General features: G+C 46.7%; 1 protein-coding gene across 2 annotated transcripts in view; it reads right to left on the bottom strand.

The window, feature by feature from the left end:
* LOC105470228 (thioredoxin reductase 3) overlaps positions 1-6,069 on the bottom strand; it is a 55,191-nt gene extending 49,122 nt beyond the window's left edge. Inside the window, exon 1 of one of the 2 annotated variants that reach the window (XM_071092315.1) lies at positions 5,540-6,069. In XM_071092315.1, coding sequence (XP_070948416.1) covers positions 5,540-5,695 — 156 coding nt within the window. In that variant the 5' untranslated portion in view covers positions 5,696-6,069. The remainder of the gene's footprint in view (positions 1-5,539) is intronic. The other variant, XM_024789257.2, reaches the window with a different exon arrangement.
* Between the last annotated feature and the right edge of the window lie 18,306 nt (positions 6,070-24,375).

Here is a 24,375-nt window from a genome sequence, read left to right as displayed (position 1 = left end):
ATAGGATATTTGCAAATCACATATATGATAAGAGATTAATATCTAGATTATATAGCGTACTCCTAAAACTCAAGAGCAAAAAGTTAAAACCCCAACTTAAAAATGGGCAAAGCAGTTGAATAGATATTTCTTCAAATAAAAGATACAAATGGCCAATAAGCACATGAAAAGTTGTTCATCATCACTAATCTTTAGTGAAACGTGAATCAAAACCACAATGAGATAACACTTCACATGCATTAGGACAAGTATTATTTTTAAAAACACAGAAAATAACAAATGTTGGTGAGGATGCAGAGAAACTGGGAACCTTGTGCACTTTGGTGGGAATGTAAAATAGTGTTGCCACTATGGAAAACAGAATGACAGTTTCTCTAAAAATTACAAATAGAAATAGCATATAATCAAGCAATTCCATTTCCAGGTATGTATCAAAAGGAATTGAAAGCAGAGACCGAAATAAATATTTGTACACCCATGTTCATAGAAACAATATTCATAATAGCCAAAAGGTGGAAACAATGCAAGTGACCATTGACAGATAAATGGATAAACAAAATGTGTTATATACATACAGTGGAATATGATTCAGTCTTTAAAAAAAAAGGAAATTCTGACACATGCTACAACATGGTTGAATGTTCAGGACACTACTCTAAGTGAAATAAACCAGACACAAAAAAACAAATACTGTATGACTCAACTCATATGAGGTACCTAGAGCAGTCATATTCATAGAGACAGAAAGTAGGATGGTGGTTGTCAGGGGCTGGGAGAAGGAGGAAAAGAGAGTAAGTGTTTAATGGGTATAGAATTTCAGTTTGGGAAGATGAAAAAGTTCTGTGGATGGATGCTGCGATGGTTGCACAACAACGTGCATGTACTTAGTGCCACTGAACGCTACACTAAAAAATAGTTAAAATGGTAAGTTTTATGTTATGTGTATTTTATCACAATATTTTTTAAAAAGCGAAGCAGTGGTAATATAAATTTGTAATTCACAAATGTATTGAATTCATACAGGACTGGGGAAACATGGCTTAAAATTAATGTGAGGAAAGTACTTCTAAAAGTCAGGACATTTTATTCACTGTTCAGTTTGCGTTATTATCTTACATCTGTCCTTTAACATTGACTTTCCAACTAGTCTAGCTGCCTCTATACTGAGTCTAGTTTTATATGATGGCTAGATTTCAAATCACAGGTCAAATGCTGCTCACAAGTGTGAGATGACTTTTCTTTGCCATATCATTAAGTTCACACTTATTAGCAAGCATTTTAAGACCTCCTTGGCCAGGCATGATGGCTCACGCCTGTAATCCCAGCTCTTTGGGAGGCCAGGCAGGTGCATCACTTGAGTGCAGGTGCTCAAGACCAGCCTGGGCAACACGGTGAAACACTGTCTCTACAAAAAATATAAAAATTACCCAGGTGTGGTGGCATGCGCCTGCAGTCCCACCTATTTGGAAGGCTTACGTGGGAGGATCACTTGAGACTGGGAGGCAGAAGTTGCAGTGAGTCAAAGTCAAGCCACTGCACTCCAGCCTGGGCAACAGAGCAAGACCCCATCTCAAAAAAACAAAGACCTCCCTAAATCACCTTTGAAACTAAATTTCCAGCCATTTTCCAATGAATCTTCCTGATTCCCTTGCATATACATTGTGCTCAGCCATACTATTTTCCTTTTATCATTATCTATCTTTGCTGATACCAGTTTCTTAACTAGATGCTCTTTCTTACCTACAGACTAACTTATCCCTCAAGGATCACTTACGTGGCATTTTCTTAGACTGTTCAGATCCTCCACAGAAGCCACTGTTTTATCTCTTATTCCCACAACTCTCGTTTGTCTTACGCATTTCTTTCTACACATGCAAGCGGGTTGATTACAGCTCAATTAGACTATGAGTTTACTGAAGGCAAGACCAAGGTTTATTCATTTCTGTGTCTCTGCAACACTAAGTACCCAATGACGCTTACTGAATGCCATTAGCAGCCCAATCAAGAAACAATCTCTCTCCTTGACTCTGCAAGGATAAGGACACATGTGGAATATGGTGTCTAATTTTGGGAGATACATTTAAGAGGTTCATGGGCAAAAAAAAAAAAAAAAACAAAAACCTGTACAATCAAGTTAGTGAGTGGCCACATGTAAAGACAGACATGTAAGAAAGCAGGCTACTCAGTCAAGCAAGAAAAACACTTGGCAAAAGTACTGGAAGATCTGCCCTCCAAGCAGAAGCAAAGTTCTTAATTCTGCCCACTGGAGCAATGCTCACCTCCAAGAATGAAAAAACATTTCAGAGAGGCAGACTTCGCTTCACTTAAAAAAATTCCAATAATCAGAGCTGTCCAAATATGTAATGGGACTCAAAATCATGGCCACATTACTGAAAATGTTAACACATACAGAATAGAAGATCATTTGTCCTAAGATTTTCTGTATCAGCAAAGGTTTGACTAAAATTATTTAAGATAATTCACCCTATATTATGTGCCTGACACTATTGTCTAGGCCCCAGTAATACAGCAGTAGACAGACACAGTTCTGATCTCTTGGTATTTATGCAAACTACAAAGGACAACTCTTAAGAAATATAGATAGAAACAGACCCCAGAAACAGTCCAACACATACATGAGAACCTGATCAATGATGAGTGAGTATACAAACTAGTGTGGAAAGGATAGGGTCTCCAAAAAAAGGAAACAGGAACACCTGGTAAGTCACAAAGAAGAAAACAAATTGGATCCCCACTCGTATTACCAATATCAATCCCAGGTAGATGTCAAGAAGGTGGGTATGAAAAGCACACTACTCACTACTCAATTTTCAGGAGCTAAAACAGAATATCTTTATGATCTCTGAATAGAAACAGATTTCCTAAATAAGACACCAAAAGCAAGCCATAAAAGGAAAAGAATGATAGAAGCAAATACATTAAACTTACAAACTTCAGTTAATGAAAAGATCCTTATATTAGTCTGTTCTCCCATTGCTATAAAGAAATATGAGACTGGGTTATATATAAAGAAAAGAGGTTTAATTGGCTCATGCTTCTGTAGACTCTACAGGAAGCATGATGCTGGCATCTCCTTGGCTTCTGGGAAGCCTCAGGAAACTTACAATGATGGCAAAAGGCAAAGGCAAAGCCAGCACTTCACATGGCCAGAGCAGGAGCAAGAGAGTTGGGTGGGGAGATGCTACACTTTTAAATGACTAGATCTCATGAGAACTCACTATCATGAGGACAGTACCAATGGGATGATACTAAACCATTCATGAGAAATTCACCCCCATGATCCATTCATCTCCCACCAGGCCTTACCTCCAGCATTGGGAATTACATTTCAATATTTGGTTGGGGACACAGATCCAAACCATATCAATCCCATAAAAAGAGTGAAAAAGGAAGCTAAATCTGACAGATTTTCTACAGCAGCAGGTCCTCAAATAACATTATTTCATTACAACAGTGATTAAAAAAACTATTCCCAGCCAGAGCCACTGTCAAGTGGAGTTTGCACCTTCTCTTCATGTTTCCTCCAGGTACTCCAGTTTCCTCCCACATCCCAAAGATGTGCATGTTAGGCTAATTAGTGTATCTACATTTTCCCAGTCACAGAAAGTGTGGGTGTGTGTGCAAGTGCACCTGCAATGGGACAGTGTCCCAGCCAGGTTTGGATCCCGCCTAGCACTTGCAATCCTGAAATGGAGTAAATGGGTTGGAAAAGGAATGAATAAGCAAATATAAATTATTGCCAAATAAAGCTTCATAAAGTAGACAATAATCATACAGACGCAAACAATAACGAATACAGTAGGAGAGCACTCAACAGTGTACCCTCCATATTTCTGATTTTGTTTTTGAACTGCCCAGTGGCACAAGGTGCTCCTTAAAATCCTGCTTTGCAAACATTTTTTGATTTCACCCACTACCATTAGAACCCAACCTCTCCTGATTCACCAGAAATTGGGTAAATACTTTTCTTCCTTGTTCTCATTAATCTCTCTTAAATGTATGTATAGTTCACATTTATTTCAATGTTTAATACTAGACATGTTTTGGGTCTTTATTTAAAAGTTTGGTGATTTTTTATTTTTGTGGTCAGAAATATGCCATAGGAACTTAACTCTTACTTCTAGCCTACAATAAAACTGGTTTTGTTACATGTCATTTCGCTTAAGGTTGGTTTCCAAGAACCTATCACCAATGTTGAGTGAGCACTTACTGTATACATAACCTAAGGATAAGCATCCTAAATATATAAAGAACACCTACAAGTCTAGTACAAACAACTAAAATCCGCTGCATAGGAAAATAGGCAAAAGGCCTGAAAAAAATGAAAAGCACACTACAGAATTTCATAGAAGAGGAAGCTCAAGTGACCCATGAATACACTGGACTTCATTTGGGAAATACAAAATTAAACCATAATGGAATGCCATTTCAAAATTGCCAGAATGGCAAAAATTAAAAATATCAGCTGTTAGCAAGGATGTAGAGCAAGATGAATTGTTATAAACTAGGAGGAGAGTAAATTGGTATAACTACTTGGAAACTCAGTTGGGCATTACCTTGCTAAGGTAGAAATCATGCATCCTTTATGACCCAGCAACTCAGCTTCATGATATCTATCCTAGAGTAGTCTCTTGTAAGTGCGCTGGGAGTTACGTGCAAGAATAAGCATACAGCTGTACTGTTTTTTAAGACCAAAATACTAGAAACAGCAAAATGATAAACTCCGGTATGATTCATCCTAGGGAGTAGTCAGCAATGAAAATTAATGAACCCCAGCTACAGATACTAATATGCATGAATCTCTGAAACATAACTGTTGAGGAAGAAAACTGCAGATGTATATATGGTTCGATTTATATCAAGTCCCAAAACAGGCCAAAAGGAACCAAATATTGATTAATAATGTATATATTTGGTAAAAATGTAAAAAAAAAAAAAGAAATTTTGCATAGTGGTTAATCCTGAGGGAGGGAGAAGACAGCCAAGGAAGCTTCTACAGTACTAGTGTCACTTTATTATTCTTAAAAATGTATATGCATAATATATGTTTTAAGAAACTATACACATCAATGTAAACTTCAAATATATTTGAAAAACAGCCTATAATTTCATGAGCTCAACCTAATAGTTTATGCTTTTGCATACTGTCTTCCACGTATCATTTTTCAACTTTCTGTAAAATGAAGTAAATTCCTAAACGTTGAAAGTCTCTGCCTTACACGTAGGTTATCACCCAAAGGCTCGTTTTTAAGTGAAGTATTCTTAAACTCAGAATACATTTGTCCTTAGAAATAATGCCGGATTCCTAGCCTGCGCTGAAAAGTTAAGGCAGTGTGCATGAAGCTGAAATTACCTCACAACCTTCCCGTACCTTCGTTTCCCAAGACGGAAAACTGAGGTTCGGCGCAGGGTCCTAACCCAGGTCGAGGTCACGCAATTAGGAGTGTTTCTGTTTTGATAAACCATCACAAGCCCACCTCAGGGGAAGGCCGGGGAGAGGAGAGGACGGGCGGCTGACCTCACTGCCACAGCCCGGGAGTGAGGCGGGCGCCCCAGCCCGGACCCGCCCTGCCGGGGGTGGCGTCCGCGTGGCGGCCTGGTCGCGCGCGGTGGAACCGGCGAGGGCCGCGCCTACCCGAGTACTGTGGGGACAGTAGCTCTTGCTGAAGATCATCACCCGGCTGCGCTCAATGAGGCCCCGGAGGCGGCGGCGCAGCTCCTCGCGGGCCTCGGACGAGCTGCTGGGCCCGGGGGACGACAGGCGGGCGCGGCGCCCCGGCGGCGACAACACGCGCGCCCCTCGGACATGGCCCGAGCGGCGGTTGGGGGCATCGCCCGCCTTCCCCGGCCCTGGCGACTGTGGCGGCGACTGCTCCACGGTCTCGCTTTCGCTCCCGGCCGGGCCGGGCCTGCTCACAAACCGAAACGCAGGCGGCGGCGGCGGCGGCGCAGGGACCCGGGCTGAGGGGCGGCGAACGCTGCCTTCGCTGGCCACTCTCAGCACCCGCGCGAATCCGCCAGGCAGCCGCTCGCCCCACCCCCAGCACCGCCCCGCGCATGCGAACTGGGCCCCCCGCCCGCCCGCGGCGTACACCTGCCCTTCTCAAAGAGGCGGGTACCAAGCGCGAGCCTCTTTATCTCCAGGCTGTGCGCGCGTCCCGAGACCAACCAATCTTGGCGATGCCGCTTGGAGATGGCCTCTGTGCAATGCCTTTTACTCCTAATAATCCCCAACAGCCCGTTTAAACCACCTTAAAATATACATTCTTCAATTTTTATGAGAAGTGTGAATTGGAAAGATTGATATTTTTAAAAGTTTAGATCACACAAGCTAAATAAATACATTGCGTTTGCTATTGCAATGCAACTTTAAGATGAGTTTCGTAGGTTGCTACCCGTCAGTTCCCTTCTACATAGAATTCCAGAGCCGCCCCTAACAAAGGAACTCTGAAACTGCGAGAACAGGAATCCTCTGTCCATTTCAGGGGGTGGATGGAAGACCTTTGAGCTGAACTAGCCTGCAATGACTTACAGCCCCCTCCACCACAATGGGTGAATAAAACCCCAATAAAGAGAACAATCAACCGCAGGACCAGCAGGTGTGAACCGGTTCCTGCCTACCTCTAGGCTGTCATCCCCTGACAGTGTCCCTCCGGTTCATTCTGCTTCAGCTACACGGGCTTTCTCCCTGTGCCTCAGATGCGTCAAAACCATTCTCGCCTTTGGGTCTTTGCACCTTTAGCTTTATCAGTCTAGGATGTTGTCTCCTGCAGTGGACTGAATGTATCACCCAGATTTCATATGTTGAAACTCTCATCCTAATGTAACAATATTTGAAAGTTAAGACCTTTGGGAGGTAATTAGGTCATGAGGGCGGAATCTTTGAGAGTGGGATTAGTACCAGTAGTTAGTATCACTAAGAAGAGGCCAGAGAGCTAGCTCACTCTCCACCATGTGAGAACACGGTGAGACCTTACAACTGGAATGGGCAAGTCGGCCCTCATCAGAAGCAACCGTGCTGACACCTTCATCTCAGACTTCCAGGCTCCAGAACTGTAAGAAATAAAATTCTGTTGTTCATAAGATGCCCCGTCTATGGTGCTTTGTTCTAACAGCTCCAACAGACTAATACCTGCTCCAGCAAGTCTGGCTCCTCATTGCCAACTAAGTCTTGGCTTAAATGTTACCTCCTTAGATAACCTTTTGCTGTGTACCCAAAATGAAGTAGCTGCTAATTTCCATCATTTCACACATGTTCCAGTCCCTTCATGACACATTTATTATTATTTTCAACGACCTCCTATAATTTCTGGTTTCCTTGCTTGTTGTCTGCCCTAGCCCTGTCTCCATGACCTCGACTGGAATGCGAGTTCTGTGAGAAAAGGGCCTTATCACTTTGGCCCACAACTCTAGCCCCAGAGTTTATCACAGTGCCTGGCTCATAGTAGGCACGGAATACAGTTTTACTGAAGGAATGAATTAGTGATTCATACATGTCACATCTTACCAGAACATATATTACCATATTTTGCTTCTCCTCTTGTCCTCACATGACAGGCTGGGATCTCAAATTCCTCTTCTTCCTACTCTGTTCATCCAGGGAGCCACAAGTCTGGGAGGTGGAGTACAGACCATGATGTTCAGGGACTGCCTCATGCCACTCCTGTTGCCCTGTGCCCACATGGCTTATTTCATGCCTTGACTCCACAAGCACTTCCTGAACACCTCGGTCTGTGCTAAGTGTTAGGGAATAAGCACTTGGAAGATAGCACCTGTCTTCAGGAGATCAGAGCCCTTCTAGGAGAGATGTCAAAAATAAGAAATGCAAATGAGGAAGTAGTTCTAAAGAGAAGAATAATACCTGAGCTGGATGTGATGAAGTGAAGAATCATTGGCCCAGACAATAAGCACTGGAAGAGGGTATCAGAGGGAGGCAGCCGAGCTGAACCACAGAAGCAGGGGAAGGCTGGTGTATTGGGGGAAAATGCTGAAAGATCCAAAAATGAGCAGAGGTGAGGGAGAAATGAATGCCATTGAAGTGAGCAGGGGCCAGATGGCTGCGATCTAGTTGACACTGTTTAGAAGATCTCTCGGAAGGAAAAGGAACATGAGACAATGACTTCAGGCAGCAAGAAGATGACTTTCCTATTAGCCCGAGCAAAAATCAGAGTTTGGAAGAACTGAAGAAGAAAGGAAAGAGAACAAGAGAGAGGTCCCCTTTATCTTTTTATTTTTATTTATATTTTTAAAGAGACAGTCTTCTATTGGGACTCTGGACATCTAGACATCAGTGCAGGGGCTTTCTGAGACCAGCCTCCCTGGCAGGCTTAGATGTGATCTAGCCTGAGTCAGGAGGGGAACACACGTGGGGCTGGATGTTCTTTCAGATCCCTGGCAGAGATCAAAGACAGAGTGGCCAGCTTGACCTAGCTTCTGCAAGCGCTGGCTCTGATGTGGGAGAGGGAGGCAGTCCCCAGAGCAGGAATGCCTTCCCTGGGGCTCCTATCCTTGCAGGGGAGAAGCTGGCCATTGTCCCTTAAGAGCTTCCTTCACTGCAGCCCGAGGGGGGCGACTGACAGATTCCTCAGGGGGGCAAAAGGAACGGATTCCCCAGGGGAGGAAACCTCTGGGCTCTGGCTTCAACCCCCTCCCGGGGAAACATTCACAGCCCCTCCGGAGGAGAGCCCTGCTGCAGGAAAACTCTAGGGCAGGGCCCAGCTGCGAGGGGCCTGGGCTGTTGGTGATAGTACCCCAGGCTCCAAACTCTCTGGGCCTGGGGGCATTTCCCTTCCTTGGTGACAACAGATTCTTACCCCGCCGTGCCCTACAGCCCGCCCCGCGAGGAACGGGCCCAGGAGTGGACGGGTGGATAGGCATTCCGGTGTCTCGAGTCGGGGCCAGCCTGAGCAGCACCACCCGCGTGGGGCACACAGGGCATACAAGGCAGGCACCAGGCTCCGGAACAGCAGCTGACAAGTCTTCAGGCGGCGTCGGGTCTCCATGGGGACGGGGGCGGGGCCAGGCGGCCGTGATGGGGTTGGGGCGGGGCTTTTCAACTGTCAACGGCCCCGCCCAGCCTGGGCAAAGAGACATAGCCTGGCCTGGAAGACCGAGTCAGGGACCCCCAGGCAGAGGCTGACCCCTGCCGGCGGCCGGGGCCTCCTGCCTCCAGGTGCTGCTGCCCCTACACTGACGGGCGCCCTCTGCGGGTCCCGCGACTCCCCGCTCAGCGCCTCCAGATGCCTCACCCGGGCCCACTCCGCTGGGTCCCCAGGGACCTTAAAGCGCTGGCCCAGCAGCGGGGTCACTCCCATAAGCCTCCCGACCCTCCCATGGGTCCTTTGGAGCCCTGGATTGTGAAGCTGATACTTCCTCAGGGCCGCGCGCCCGGACGCGGCTGCTCCAGGACCACAGCTGACTGAGTGCGGCCGCGTCCCCTGCAGGCCACCCGTCAAGGGCACAGGCCACAGGAGCCCCAAGGCGCAGTGGCTCACCCTGCCCGGAGCTGACCCTTGAGGTGGGGAGAGGGCACTAACTCGGGTCCTCTCCCCTTCCTCAAGGCTCCTTCCTCCCCTGGGGTGAAGGGCTCCCAATCCCAGCACTTTGGGGCCGTCCTGTTTAATTCATGCCCACAAATGATCATGCAGTGTGCTGGGACAGAGAAGACAGGCACGCTGGCCTCCGAGGGGTGAGACAGACTAGTCTATCAATGCAGAAAATTCCCAATAGGGACAAGGGCCAGGAAGGAAACACCAGGAAAAGTGAGGGTGGAAGATGGGGGTGACCCTACTGCAGGTGGGTGCTCAGGGAGGGCTTCTCTGAGGAGGTGACATTCACTTGATTGGCAAAACAGATGGGCAGGGCCTGTGTAAGTCTTCTAAGAGAGGGAACGGCAGTGCCCAGCGGGCTGTCCCGGGGATGGAAATAGGGCAGCGGGTGGGGGTGGGGGTGTGAGCCAGGCAGGCAGGACCCAGACACTGTGTGATGGGTGCAGTTGTGGGACCCATGGAGGCTCTGAGGAAGCCCTGGGCCTCAGAAGATGGGGAAACAGGAGGACCCACTTAGAGGCCTTCACAACCTTCTAGGGCACAGACAGTGCAAAACAGCTCAGGCTAGAATGCAGTTTAGGTTTCAGAAGGGTGCTGGGTCCCCTACTCTCTTCTTGAGGCTAAAGGGCTCCGGCTCCTTGGGACCTTTCCATGGGGATTTGGCTCTGGGGCCCCAGCTACATGGATAGCCTTCCGATGGTTGTCTACAGCCAGGAAGGGGGCATGGGCCGACCCACCCCTTCCTTGGCCAAGTGGACAGATGAAGGGAGCCTCTGGGAGCAGGATTGCTGGACTGAGAATTAGATTTGGAATGTAATCCAAACCCCCCAAAAGCCACCTCTTCTCTGGAGCTTGGCTTCTTCAGGAAAACTGGGCACAAAGGACAGCAAGAGCATCTCTCAGGACCCTTGCCTCTCCACCTTGTGATGCTTTTAGATGGTTCTCAGGGGCCACCCTTTTCAGAAAGAATTCTTGGGCTATAGGAAAGTAAAGGGAGGAAATGTGTTTTGAGTGGCAATTAGCCCAAGCTCCAGACTAGGTGTTGGTTTGGTGTGGGTTGCTTTTCACCTTGCACCAGCCCCCTTCACAAAACCTGAGTCCTGGCTAGGGCCGGGAGTGAGATTCCTGTTCTAGATTTTCATCATTCCGTGTTGCCCAGGAGGAGGTCTGTGGGGAAAGGAGACAGATATTAGCAAGTATATAAAAGACAATTTAGCCAGAGAAAACCTAAAAGAGGAATCAGGATGAGGGGATTAGGAATGGCAAAGGAGGAGCTGGGGGAGAGGGAGTTGGGGGTGGGGCTGGGACAAACACAAAGGAGGTGGGTGTGGGGGCCAGGGAAGTAAAGTCCAAGAGGTCAGCGGGACCAGAAGCCACAGCCTTAGTGGGGCCTCAGGAGAGCAGCAAGCTGCGTCTACCTTGGAAAAGTGGAGAAAGGACTGCAGTGAGCTGGGCAGGGAGTAGTGGGGAGGTGACAGGGCAGAGGAAGCAGGGAACAGACAGGAAAAAAAGATGATGCCCTGGGCCAGGTGGCCGCCACTGCTACCATCACTGTAAGTGGAAAACTCTTTGCCTTCTCCTTACCCCTGTGGCTGATGCCCCCATTCTTCACCCCGCTTCTTTAGTAATAGGTGCTGGCAACTAAGGAGCAGAGTCTGATTTGAGGTTGCCTAGGAAACACTTGGGGGCAGCTGTGAACCCACGAGTCTTGCCCAGTAGGGAGCTCAGGATCCCCAAATTGGACGAGCAAATAAGCTTAGTGAGTGACAGTTCCACCAACGTTCCCCAAAGTCACAGTAGGCATCCACTGCCCCTGTGTGTCCCCAGGCCTGCTCTGCCAGGTGGCTTCGGGGACGCAGGGCTATACTTCCAGTGCTCTGCAGACACACCTCGGGCTTGAATCCCATCTCACTGATTCCACAAATATTGATTGAGGGCATACTGGGTGCGAGGCCTGTGCGGCTGTGAGGGAGTCAAGGTCCCTGCTCCAGTGCAGGTGATGGGCATAAAACAGGACAACTTCAGAACCTGAGAAGGGGGACAAAGCAGAGTACTGGGAAGTGGCTGGGTGGGCACGGGGCAGCCTGGGATGGGGTAAACAGCCAATGCTTTGCCATCCATTCTTGGCCAGATATTATTGGGGATCCTACCTGCTCTCTCTACAGCCTTGGTTTCCTCACCTGGATGGTGGAGCTGGAGCTCCCCTCCCCCCGCACTGCCTGACCCTGCTCTCTGGGTTGCCTCTAGGGAGCCAGCCCTGCTCAGGCCTGTTCCCCTGCTCCATGGCTGTTAGCTCCTCCCGAGAATGTTCCCCCAAATGGAGGCCACTGGCAGCAAAGAAATGATCAAGACAAGGTAGCCCGGCCCGCACCGAGGGCTGCATGGATCCCGAGGTGCAGCTTGGGTGGACACTAGGGGTGCTTTCCGTCTGTGGATTTTGCCCAGGTTCCTGGAGCCCCTTCCCTATTGTCCCTTGACCAAGCCCAGCTCACTGAGCCTGGAGCCCTGGCTTCTGGAGAAGAGATGTCAAACTCTACCACAGGTCACAGGTCACAGGTCAGAAATAACTCTGGCCTTATCCGATGCAAGTGGGGGCCAGATCTGGGGAAGGCGCCTCTTCTCACGGGGCTGGCACTTCCAGAGGATGGATGGCAGCAAGGTGGGGAAGACTCTGAGGGACCCTTGGGGAGCTCAAGTGGGACCCAAAGGGGCCCTCTGTCTGGGGTGGCAAAATGGCATTGGGTGGAGGGAGATTCAGTATTGACACCTGGGGGATCCTTGCCCCCAAAGTGGATTTTAAGGACAGCAGCACACTGGGAAGACAAGGGGCCCCACAGCACTCCCACCCTCTCCCCAGCCAAGAGAGCACATGGGGGCTGAAGTCCAGCCCACCCCAGGCCCAGCTCCCTGATCCAGGCTACATCCATCTGGAGGGTGGATTTTCAGAAAGGCATTATACAGGCTAGGAGTGCCCTTCAGGCGGCCGGCTCTCTCATCTGTAAAATGGGCATCAGTGTCTGATGGTGGGCCCTGAGAGATCCCTGTGGCAGTTTGGACACTTCTGTCCTCTGCTGGATGAGGCCTCTGGGCCAGGCATGCTGGGCAGATGGCAGCCTGGGCATCTTGCCTGGCTCCTACTTGCAGCTGTTCACACATTGTCGAGGTTTCAATGTCAGGTTTTAATGTTCTTGGACCTAAGAATCTTCATTGTCTCCATTCTAAATGCAGGGAGACCTTTGATGTGGACTCTCTCAGGTGTTTTTGCAGTATGCAATGTGTTCTCATTGGTCACCCTGCTGTGTACTAGATGTCAAAACTTCTTCCTCCTGTCCATCTGAGACTTTGGTCCTTTGACCAACAACTCTCCATTCCCTAACTCTGCTGCCTCCCAGCTTCTGATCACCATCAACCTACTCTCTACTTCTATGAGATCAACATTTTTACACCAACACTTCAATGACATCATGAGAAATTTGTCTTTCTGAGGTTATGAATATGCTAAGTAGGTTGATTTCATCATTCCAGTGCACACATCTATCTAATCATTACACTGTACCCCATGAATGAATATAAACATGATTTGCCAATTGAAATAGTATTTATAAACATAATAAATATAATCAAATGCAGGCAGTGCTGCTTGACTGCCCAAACTACTTGGTTTTGTCTTGGTCATAGCTATCCACCTGGTTTGTCAGTGCTATCTTATTAAGATGAGGTTTTGGGGCTCGGCAGAAACAAAGCAATTTCAGCATGAAATTGAGACATCTTCTAGAAGCCCTGTGGAAGCCCTGGCTCATTTTATTCAGAGAGGCTGAAGTTATACCATCTGGCTGCCCAGCATGGAGGGAGCTAGCTTCCTGGGATGTTCCCTGGGACAAGGATTCTTCTGGGTCTCCCCCACTGCTGCTGGTGCTCTGGGAGAAGAGGAAGGCCACAGGGCCATGCTGGGGTGCTTTGCGTGAAATGGTTCATTTCATCTGCAGAACTGGTAGGGGACTGGCAGGAACAGTGGCCTTTTGCCCTGACTCCTGGTCCTCCTCAGGCATCTGAAAATGGGAAAGGCCAGCTGGCTTTGATTCCTCTTTGGCTCCACAGGGAAGGTGGAAACCTTCGCAGATGGGGAAGTTCAGGTGGGGCCTACAGGAGGAAGGGACTGTGCTCTGATGTTTTTCCACTAGATGCTCTGATGCTTTCCATTAGAAGTAAAAAAAAGTTGGTGAGTGGCACTTTCTTTGAGTAATTTTTTTCTGTAGGTCCTTAGAGTTCTCCAAGTAAAATGGCAGGGCCCTGGCCAACATAGTGTACAGGATGATGCCAAGGCTCCAGATACTGGTGGTAGGGCATTGGTACCCATGGCCCAGGAAGAGTTCTGGGGCTACATAAGAGTAAGTCATATGAAAGGTTCTCAGCCTCTCCCCCTCCCTATGTGTCATGCTGAAGCCAAAGTCAGTGATATTAACATTGTGTGTGTTCTTCATCCAGTAGGATGTTTTGCGGCTGTAGCTCTCGATGTGCGATGTTCTTTCGGTGGCAGTACTGCAGTGCCTACAGAATCTGCCTGAACATGGTCCAGGCCTCCTCCTCCTCGATGTGGCCATGGTGGCATATCTGGTGGTGCAGCTCTCCTCCTCCAGTGTACTCCATTGCCAAATGGACAGTGTTTGCTGTGTCAGTCACCTGGTAGAGTTGAATGATGTTCAGGTGATTGAGGGTCTTCATGATACTTCTCTCTCTCTGGAGAGTGATGCTGGGGCAGCCATGCTTCTTAGAGATGATTTTGATGGCCACCTGGGTCCCAGTTAGCATATGCTGGGCCAGTTTGAGGTCACTGAATGTGCCCCAACTGATGGTCTCAAAAATCTGTACTTTTGGATCTCCTCATCAGGTGAGTTTGAGGCCAAGCCCAGCTCCACAGTGCCTCCTAACTATGCTGACTACAAATCAACCTCTACCAACTCTTCTAACTAATGAGAAACACTAATTATACTTCCTAGGTTGACAATACTAACAAACCACACTAATTATACTAAATACACTAGTAATACTATAATAACTGTGCTAAAGTACTAAGCAATGATACTGAATATACTAACTACACTAAAATACTAAGCAACTAAACGGACTATAAACACTACACGAGAATACTAAGCAATGATACTGACTTACCGACTATGCTAAAACACTAAGCAACCATATTGACTATACAAACTATGCTAAAATACTAAAAACCATACTGACTATGCTAAAAGACTAAGTAACAATACCTACTGTACCGACTATAATCAAAGATGCTGATGTTACAGACAAAGAAACTAAGGAACAATATTGACTACACTACACTAACAGTACTACACGATGATACTGAGTGTGCTGACTACTACAAAATACTAAGCAACAATATAGACTATAGTGATCACAATAAAATACTAAGCAACCATATCAACGATACTGACTACACTAAAATATTGAGCAACCATAAAAACTTTGCTAAAATACTAAGCAACCATGCTGATTATGTCAAGTACACTAACAAAACTAGGCAATAATAATGACTATTATAACTATGCTGTAATACAAAGAAATAATACTGAGTATAGTAACTATTCTAAAATATAAAGAAACCATGCTAACTATACAAACTTCACTAAAATATTAACTAACCATATTGACTGTACTAGCTGCACTAAACTGCTAAGCAATGATACTAACTATACTACCTATGCTTAAATATTAAGAAATTATACTATCTATATTGACTGTGCTAAAACAGTAAGCAACTATACTAAGTATACTCACTAGACTAACAGTGCTAATTAATGATACTGATATATGTTTCCACCCAAATATCATTTCCAATTGTAATCCCCAACGTTGGATGTGGGGTCTGGTTGGAAGTGATTGACTCATGGAGCAAAATTCTTATAAATGGTTCAGTACCATCTCCCCTTGGTGCAATATACTGAGTGAGTACTTGGTAATGTGAGTTCTCACAAGATCTGTTTGTTATACAGGGTGAAGTACTCACCACTCTCTATCCTCTCTTGCTCAAGCCAGGGAGTGCTGCACCCATAACACCTTCCACCATGACTGTCAGTTTCTTGAGATCTCCTGTAGAAGGGAAGCAGATGACAGTAACATGCTTCCTGTACAGCCTGTGGAACCATGAGCCAATCCCAACCCTTTTCTTTATAAATTACCCAGTCTCAGGCATTCTTATAAGGTAATGTGAGAATGTACTAATATGGAAAATTGGTACTGAGTAGTCGGGCATGGCTCTACAGGTACCTGAAAATGTGGTAGTGACTTTGGAACTGGGTAATGGACAGAGGTTGGAAGAGTGTTGGGGGTTCAGAGCTCTGAAGACATGAAGATGAGGTAAAGTTTGGAACTTCCTAGAGACCAGTTAAATGGTTGTGACTGAAATGCTCATAGTGATATGGACAATAAAGTCCAGGCTGATGATGTCTTGGAGATGAGGAACTTTTTGGGAACTGGAGCAAAGGTCACTTTTTTTATGTGTTAGCAAAGCCCATGGAGGCATTGTGCCCCTGCATTAGTGATCTGGTCTTTGAAATTGGGAGTGATGATTGAAGGTACCTGACAGAAGAAATTTCTAAGCAGCAGAGTGTTTCAAGATGTGGCCTGGTTGCTTCTAATGACCACTGATGCTCATATGCATGAGCAAAGGAATGGTGTAAAACTGGATTTTATATCTGAAAGGGAAGCAGAGTGTAAATGTTTGAGAAATTTGTAGGCCAACAATATGGTAGAAAAGAAAAGCCCATTTTCAGGGGAGGAATTAAAGCAAACTGCAGAAATTTGCATAAGTAAAAAGGAACCAATGGCTAATAGCCAAGACAATGGAAGAAAGGCCTCCAAGACATTTCAGAGACCTCTGTGGCAGCCCCTCCCATCACAGGCCCAAAAGCCTGGGGATGAAGCATAATTTTGTGGGCCAGACCCAGGGCTCTGCTGCCCTGGGTTGCCTTGGGACACTGTTCCCTGCATTCCAGCTGCTCCAGCTCCAGCCATGGCTGGAAAGAAAGGCCCAGGTACAGCTCATGCCTCTGCTTCAGGTGGTGCAAGCTTAGTGGCTTCCAGGTAGTATTAATCATTTATAGGGGCATAGAGTGCAAAAGTGGTGGCTTGGGAGCCTCTGTCTAGATTCTGAAGGATGTATGCAAATCCCAGATGTCCAGGCAGAAGCTGGCTGCAGGAGTGGAGCCCTCATGGAGAACTCCTAGGGCAGTGGGAAGGGGAAATGTGGGGTGGGAACCCCACACAGAGTCCCCACTGGATCATTTTCTAATGGAGTTGTGAAAAGAGGGGCACTTCCCTCCAGACCCTAGAAGGATAGATCCACTGGCAGTTGCACGCTGTGCCTGAAAAAGGTGTAGGCACTCAACACAAGCCTGTGAAAGCAGCCACAGAGGCTGTACCTTGCAAAGCCTTAGAAGCAAAGCTGCCCAAAGCCTTGGGAGCCCACCCCTTGCACTACTGTTCCCTGGATGTGAGACATGGAGTCAAAGAAGATTACTTTGGAACTTTAGGATTTAATGACTGCCCTGCTGGGTTTCAGGATCGCATGGGGCCTGCAGCCCCTTTGTTAGGGCAGTTTCCTCCCTTTTGGTAAGGGAGTATTTACCCAATGCCTGTACCCTCATTGTATCTGAGAAATCACTGACTTGTTTTTCACTTCACAAGCTCATAGGTAGAAGGGACTAGCCTGTCTCAGACAAGACATTGGACTGTGGACATTTGAGTTAATGCTGGAATGAGTTAAAACTTCGGGAGACTGGGGGGAAGGTATGATTGTATTTTGAAATGTTATAGGGACATGAGATTTGAGAGGGCCCCAAGACAGAAAGACATGATTTAGATCTCTGTCCCCACCCAAATCTCATGTCCAATTGTAATTCCCAATGTTGGAGGTGATTGGATCATAGGGGCAGAGTTCTCATAAACAGTTTAGGACTCTTCCCTTTTAGTGCTGTATAGTAAGTGAGTTGTCGTGAGATCCAGTTGTTTAAAAGTGTGTAATGGCTCCCCGCCCCCACTTTTTCTCCTGTTCCAGGTGTGTAAAATGCTGACTTTCCTTTGCCTTCTGCCTTAAGTTTCCTGAGACCTCCCCAGAAGCTGAGGCAATGACAGCATCATGCTTCCTGTACAGCCAGTGGAACCATGAACCAATGAAATCTCTTTTTGTTATAAATTACACAGTCTTGAGTTTTCTTTCAAGCAAAGCAAGAAAAAACTGATACAGATTATAACTTTGCTAACTGCACTAAAATACTAAGCAACTATACTGGCAGTACTGACCACATTAAAATGCTAAGCAATGACACCGACTATACTGGCTATGCTAAAATACTAAGCAACCATACTGACTGCACCAAAATACTAAACAACAATGCTGACCATATTGATGGCTCTAATGATGATAAGCAACAATACTCACTGTGCTAACCACACTGAACTGCTAAGCAACAATACTACCTGTACTGACTATGCTAAAGCCATAAGCAACCACACTGACTATACTGACTATGCCGAAATACTAAGCAACTACACTAACTATGCTGACACTGCTAATATATTAAGCAACCATACTGACTATACTGACTACTCAGGAATACTAAGCAATGATTCTGACTATAGTGACTACACTGAAATACATAACCAACCATCCTAACTATACTGACTGTGCTAAAATAATAAGCAATGATACTAACTATACTGACTGCACTAACGATGATAATGATACTGACTACACTAGAATACTAAGCAATGATAGTGACTATACTGACTACACTAAAGATGCTATGCAACAATACTATTGTTCTAGCGTAGTAACTATTGCTACTATACTAGAATACTATCTGTGCTAGAATACTGACTAAACTGACTATGTTATAATACTAAGGAAGTACATTAACTATAGCACCTATGCTAATTTATTAAGGCAATAATAGTGACTGTATTGACTATGCTAAAATATTATGCAATGATACTAGACTCTTTTTTTTCTTTCTTTTTTTTTTTTTTTTTGAGACGGAGTCTCGCTCTTTCACCCAGGCTGGAGTGCAGTGGCACAATCTCGGCTCACTCCAAGCTCCGCCTCCCAGGTTCATGCCATTCTCCTGCCTAAGCCTCCCGAGTAGTTGGGACTACAGGTGCCCACCACCACGCCTGGCTAATTTTTTGTATTTTTAGTAGAGACGGGGTTTCACTGTGTTAGCCAGGATGCTCTTGATCTCCTGACCTCGTGATCCACCCACCTCGGCCTCCCAAAGTGTTGGGATTACAGGCATGAGCCACCGTGCCTGGCCTAGACTAACAACTCTTAACATGCTTAGACATGATACTGACCACACCAACTATGCTAGCAATACTTAACATCGACACTGCCTACACTAACTATGCTAAAATATTAAGAAACCATACTGACCGTATTAACTACACTGAAAGGTTAAGCAACTATACTGACCATGCTAACTATACTAAAATACGAAGCAATGATACTGACTGTACATTTATGCTAAGATGCTAAGCAACACTACTGACTGTATTAACTACACTAAAACAAAAAGCAACAGTACTGACCACACCGACCCTGCTAAAATACTAAGCAATGATACTGAATATGCTGACTATGCCAATATGCTAAGCAACAATATTGACTATATTATGGTAAAATAATGAGTAACAATACAGACTATACTAACTACCCTAAAATACTGAGCAACCATGCTGACTATACTAACTATGCTAAACCATACTAAGCCACAATACCGGCTATACTAATTACCATAACAATACTAACTACCGATACTAACTGTACCGACTATGCTAAAATGCTAAGTAACCACACTGACTATACTAACTAGGCTAAAACACTAAACCATGATACTGACTCTACTGACTACTGTAACGAAACTAACCAATGATACTAACTATACTGACTATGCTAAAACACTAAGCAACCCTACTAACTATACTAACTACACTAAAGTACTAAACAATCATACTGACTGTTAATGATGCTAAAATACTAAGTAACTGTACTGACTATACTAACTACACTAAAGTACTAGGCAATAATAGTGATTATGCAGACTATGCTAAAATACTAAGCAACCATACCGACTCTATTGCCTACACTAAAATCCTAATCAACTCTACTGACTATACTTACTGCGCTAAAATACTAAGCAACCATACTGACTATATTAACAATGCTAAAATACTAAGTAGCCATATTACTATACTATGCTAAAGTACTAAGCAACGATAGTGACTATGCAGACTATGCTAAAATACTAAGCAATCATACTGACTCAGCTGACTATGCTAAAATTTTAATCAACTCTACTGACTATACCAACTACGCTAAAATACTAAGAAACCATACTGACTAATTAGGCTAACACACTAACATACAAAAGAACCGTAGTGACTATGCTAAGTACGATAAAATGCTATGCAACCACACTGACTATACTGACTGGACTAAAATCCCGATCAAACATACTGACTATACTAACTACCATAAAACACTAAGTGTATTTCCCACTCTAAAATTCTAAGCAACAATGTTGATTCTACTAACTATGCTAACATATCAAACAATGATACTGACTATACTAACTATGCTAAAATGCTAAGGAATGAGAGTGACTTTACTGATTATGCTAAAATACTAAGCAATCATACTGACTATACTATGCTAAAATACCAAGCAGTGATACTGAGCATACTAACTACATTAACAATACTAAGCAATAATAATCACTATACTAACTTCAGTAAAATACTAAGCAACAATATCGACTATACCAACTGTGGGAAAATACTTAGCAATGATACTGACTATATTAACTATGCCAAAATACGAAAGAGTGATATTGACTATACTAACTACCCTAAAGTACTAAGCAATTAATCTAACTACACTGACTGTGCTAAAACAGTAAGCAATGTTACTAACTATACTGACTGTACCAACAATGCTAAGCAACAATACAACTATACTAACTGTGCTAAAATACTAAGCAATGACATTGACTATACTAACTGCACTAAAATTCTAAGTAACAATACTGACTATACTGACTGTGCTAAAATACTAAGCCATGATGCTGACTAAATTGCCTACACTAAAACACTATCAACAATACTGAGTATACTAACTACATTTAAAATACTAAGCAATGATACTATAATATCTGCACTAATAACACTAACTAGAACAACACAGAGTAAATCAGTGAGAGTCCTCCAGTCACCAAAGCAGCTTCCAGAGATAAATTAAACCAAAAACAGTCTCTGTATGTGAATCCATCACAGGGGCTGTTCGCGAGGTCAGAGCTAAACATGGACCATGCCTGGGGATCATTCACAGTGGTTTTCTCACTTTTGTTCCTAATAACATTTTCCCTTTTGAGTAAAGGGTGTTTTATGTCTAGATGGGTTATAGAGATTGATGTTTAGTTTCTTAGCTATATAAACTTTACAATGCTTCAATGGCATTTTCATTTGTAGTTTGAAAATCTGTAATAACTTTTGGTTTTCAAAGATTTCCTAAAGTCTACACTCAAAATATTCCATTCCTTTTCCTTCAACTCTGAACGGTTAGTCCCCATGATTGAGAAGGGAGGAAACATTTCCCTTTCCTTGTAGGTCTTTTCCTTCCTCATGTGGTTGAGATCATGCTGCGGACACGGAAGGAAACAGACACACCCTACCCTCCACAAGCCCATAGCCTAGTCAGGGAGACACCCCAGTCATGAAGCTCCTTCAGGGTGAAGAGCACCAGGTGAAGCGGGGGCCGGAGAAGAGTGACCTGGGCTGCAGGTCAGCGCTGGGTAGGGGAGGAAGCAGCTCTTTCTCCAGGCCAGTGTGCTGAGCCCTGTAGTGTGAGGAGGGGTCTTAGGGACTTAGGGACAAGGGCAGGAGGGTAGCCTCTGCAAAGGCCCGGGGATGACTGAGGGTGGCTCGCTGGAGTGATGTGCTAGTCTGAAGATGTGACTGGGGCCAGGTTGGGAGAGCTCGAGTCCCAGGACAGAAGCTGAGCCTGTGTTCTGAAGGTCGCAGGTGCTGTGGAATAGTTCTGAGCCCCCTTGCTGTGCCACAGCCTTCAAACCCTGACTATGCTCCTGACCTGGGAGTGGGCTCAACTGAACTTTGCCTCCTCACCAGCCTTGCTGCCTCCAGCCTCCCCTACCCATGACCCTCCATTCTGACTCCCAGAGGGATCCAAGGGAAAGCCACCTCTGGCCTCCGCCACCCACCCGGTGGCCCTGAGACCTTTGGAGGGAAGCCCTTCTCCTTGTCCACCAGGGCTCACCTGGGCAGCCTGTTCTCCCCACAGCCCTGCCTTACAGACCACCCAGTGTGCCCATGTTGGCCATATTTCCTGCACACAGTCCCCTATGCCCGGAATCTGCCCCTTACTCTCCTGCACCAGGTGACCTGTCCTTCCAGTCCCAACTGAGATATCCAGCACCCTGGGGAGCATCCCTGAGATCCAGACACAGAGGAGCCCCTTCTGTCCTAGATCCCAGAACTGCTTGTGCTTTCCTGCTGTCACAATGCAGAAACCCCTACCCCCGTGCCACACACACACACATGCACGCACACACATGCATACACACATACACATGCACATGAACACACACCCACACGCACATGTACTCACACACACACTTGCCACTGTCTAGGCACATGGATAGCTGCCTGCTGGACTGCCTCTCCCCAACCCCAGCCTCTCTCAGGGGCCCCAGGCAGAGGCGCTGCTGTTAATAGTATAGGTGCACTAGACTGCCCACGCCTTTAATCCCAGCACTTTGGGAGGCCAAGGCAGGCAGATCACCTGAGGTCAGGAGTTCAATACCAGCCTGGCCAACATGGTGAAACCCTGTCTCTACAAAAATACAAAACTTAGCCAGGCATGATGTCAGGTGCCTATAATTCCAGCTACTTGGGGGGTCTGAGGCGGGAGAATCATTTGAACCCGGGAGGCGGAGGTTACAGTGAGCCAAGATCGCCCCATTGTACTCCAGCCTAGAAGACAGTGAGACTCTGTCTCAAAAAAAAAAAAAAAAAAAAAAAGTATAGGTGCATTGGAGGTGGGATGAATTGGAGGTGGGGATGGGAAGGGCTCCCCAGGAATAACCCTGCCTAGATGACAGCCACCCCATGGTGGACTCAGCCACCAGGAAACTTAAGTCTTGAATATGGTGGAGGCAGCAGGTACAGGCTGGAAGAGGAAAGTGAGATTAGATTCCCAGGGTCCCTAAATGTCAGGATGAGGAGGTCCTAATGCCTCGTGGGAGCAAGCTTTGGAAGAGGCTGGGGCTGCATGGGGGCAGCAGTAGGGAGGCTGGCCTGGAGGGAGGTGGCACTGAAGGGACACACCTGTGCCTGTCCCCGATGGCTCAGTCCTCGCTGACACCAGGAATCCCTTAGTTGGGAGTGGGGGGCGTCATGGCCTCCTGCCTGGTGCCTGAACACCCCAACGGGTTCCCCTAGAACTTTGTACTTCCTTCCTCTGCCCTGACGCACCCCCCGCCACCGCCCACCTGATTGCGGAGGCATTCAAGCTTCCTCCCCTTGTGGTCTCTGCTCCCCTGAGAGCTGCTCTCCCTTGCAGACCCCCTCCTTATCCTTGTCACCCACACTGCACACCTTCCCATCACTGACTCAGTCTTGCTCTTCCATCCGTGCATTGGAGTCACCTCTCCCTACAGTCAGCTGCTGCACCCTGAGTGCCTGGCACACCTGTGGCCCCAAGGAGGTGCTCAAATATACAACTCTCTGGATGCCTCAGATCTGGGTGGCTCCCTTGTGTGACATATGGAGGGAAGCAGAGCTCAGTGGGTCATGTGCCACCCTAGGCGATGAGGGCTGTCCCTGTCCTCTCATGAGCCAGCCGTGGCCCCTCTTCCAAGGTACCCTCCCCAAACTGCCCAGACTGGCCAGCAGCCTTCCCATCCACCCTGAGGTGGTGTCTGCCACACGCTCCGAATCTGGCCCTTTACTGTAAGGCCCTGAAGGGCAGGGCGTGCGTGTGAGTCACACACCGCTGGGGACTGGTGGGGTGGGGTGGTGTCTAAGACAGACTATTGCCAACCCCCTCGTTGGTCTGGAGTGGAGGAGCCAGCAACTCGCTCCATCTTTGGGGACTGAAGGGAGGCCTCAAAGGGGCTGTGGCCATTCCACTGGGCTCAGGAGCACCAGGGGCTTATTGGGGCTTGTGACTAGGAGCAAGGCCAGGCTCTGGGGCTTTTAGGCCTGCTCTTCTGGAGGGGCAGCCTGCAGGCTGGCCTGATGTTGGCTCTTGGGTGGCCAAGATGGCCTGCAGGTGGCCTCCTACATCTGATGGCCTTGCCCTTGCCCTTCAGCACGACCCTCTGGTGCCGGTGTCAGCCTCTACAGAGCTCATCCTGGTGGAGGACGTGAGAGTGAGCCCAGAAGAGGTGACCATCTACAACCCCCCTGGCGTTCAGACCTAGCCCTTGCCCTGTCACCTCCTGCCTGGGTGAGGCCCACCGGGGGACCCCTCACCCTCTGGCATGCTGCCTGCCCTCCCCTAATCTGCCTCCTGCAGGTGGAGCTCCAAGACAGGAAAGACTTGGGCTACTTCTTCCTCAACACCAGTGCCACGGATGACATCAAGGTGGCCTGCCAGGAGGCCAGGGCCATCGCCATGGTGAGCCTAGGCCATCGGTCCCCCAGGCAGTTTTCATTCCTCATCTAGGCTACATGTGGTTAGTAGATTGGTTATTTTTTAAGCTGGCACTTT

Source organism: Macaca nemestrina, chromosome 2 (genome assembly GCF_043159975.1).
Source record: "Macaca nemestrina isolate mMacNem1 chromosome 2, mMacNem.hap1, whole genome shotgun sequence".
In the NCBI taxonomy this organism is placed as follows: Eukaryota; Metazoa; Chordata; class Mammalia; order Primates; family Cercopithecidae; genus Macaca; species Macaca nemestrina.
The sequence above is the reverse complement of the archived record's forward strand: the minus strand, read 5'-3'. Positions and strand labels throughout refer to the sequence as shown.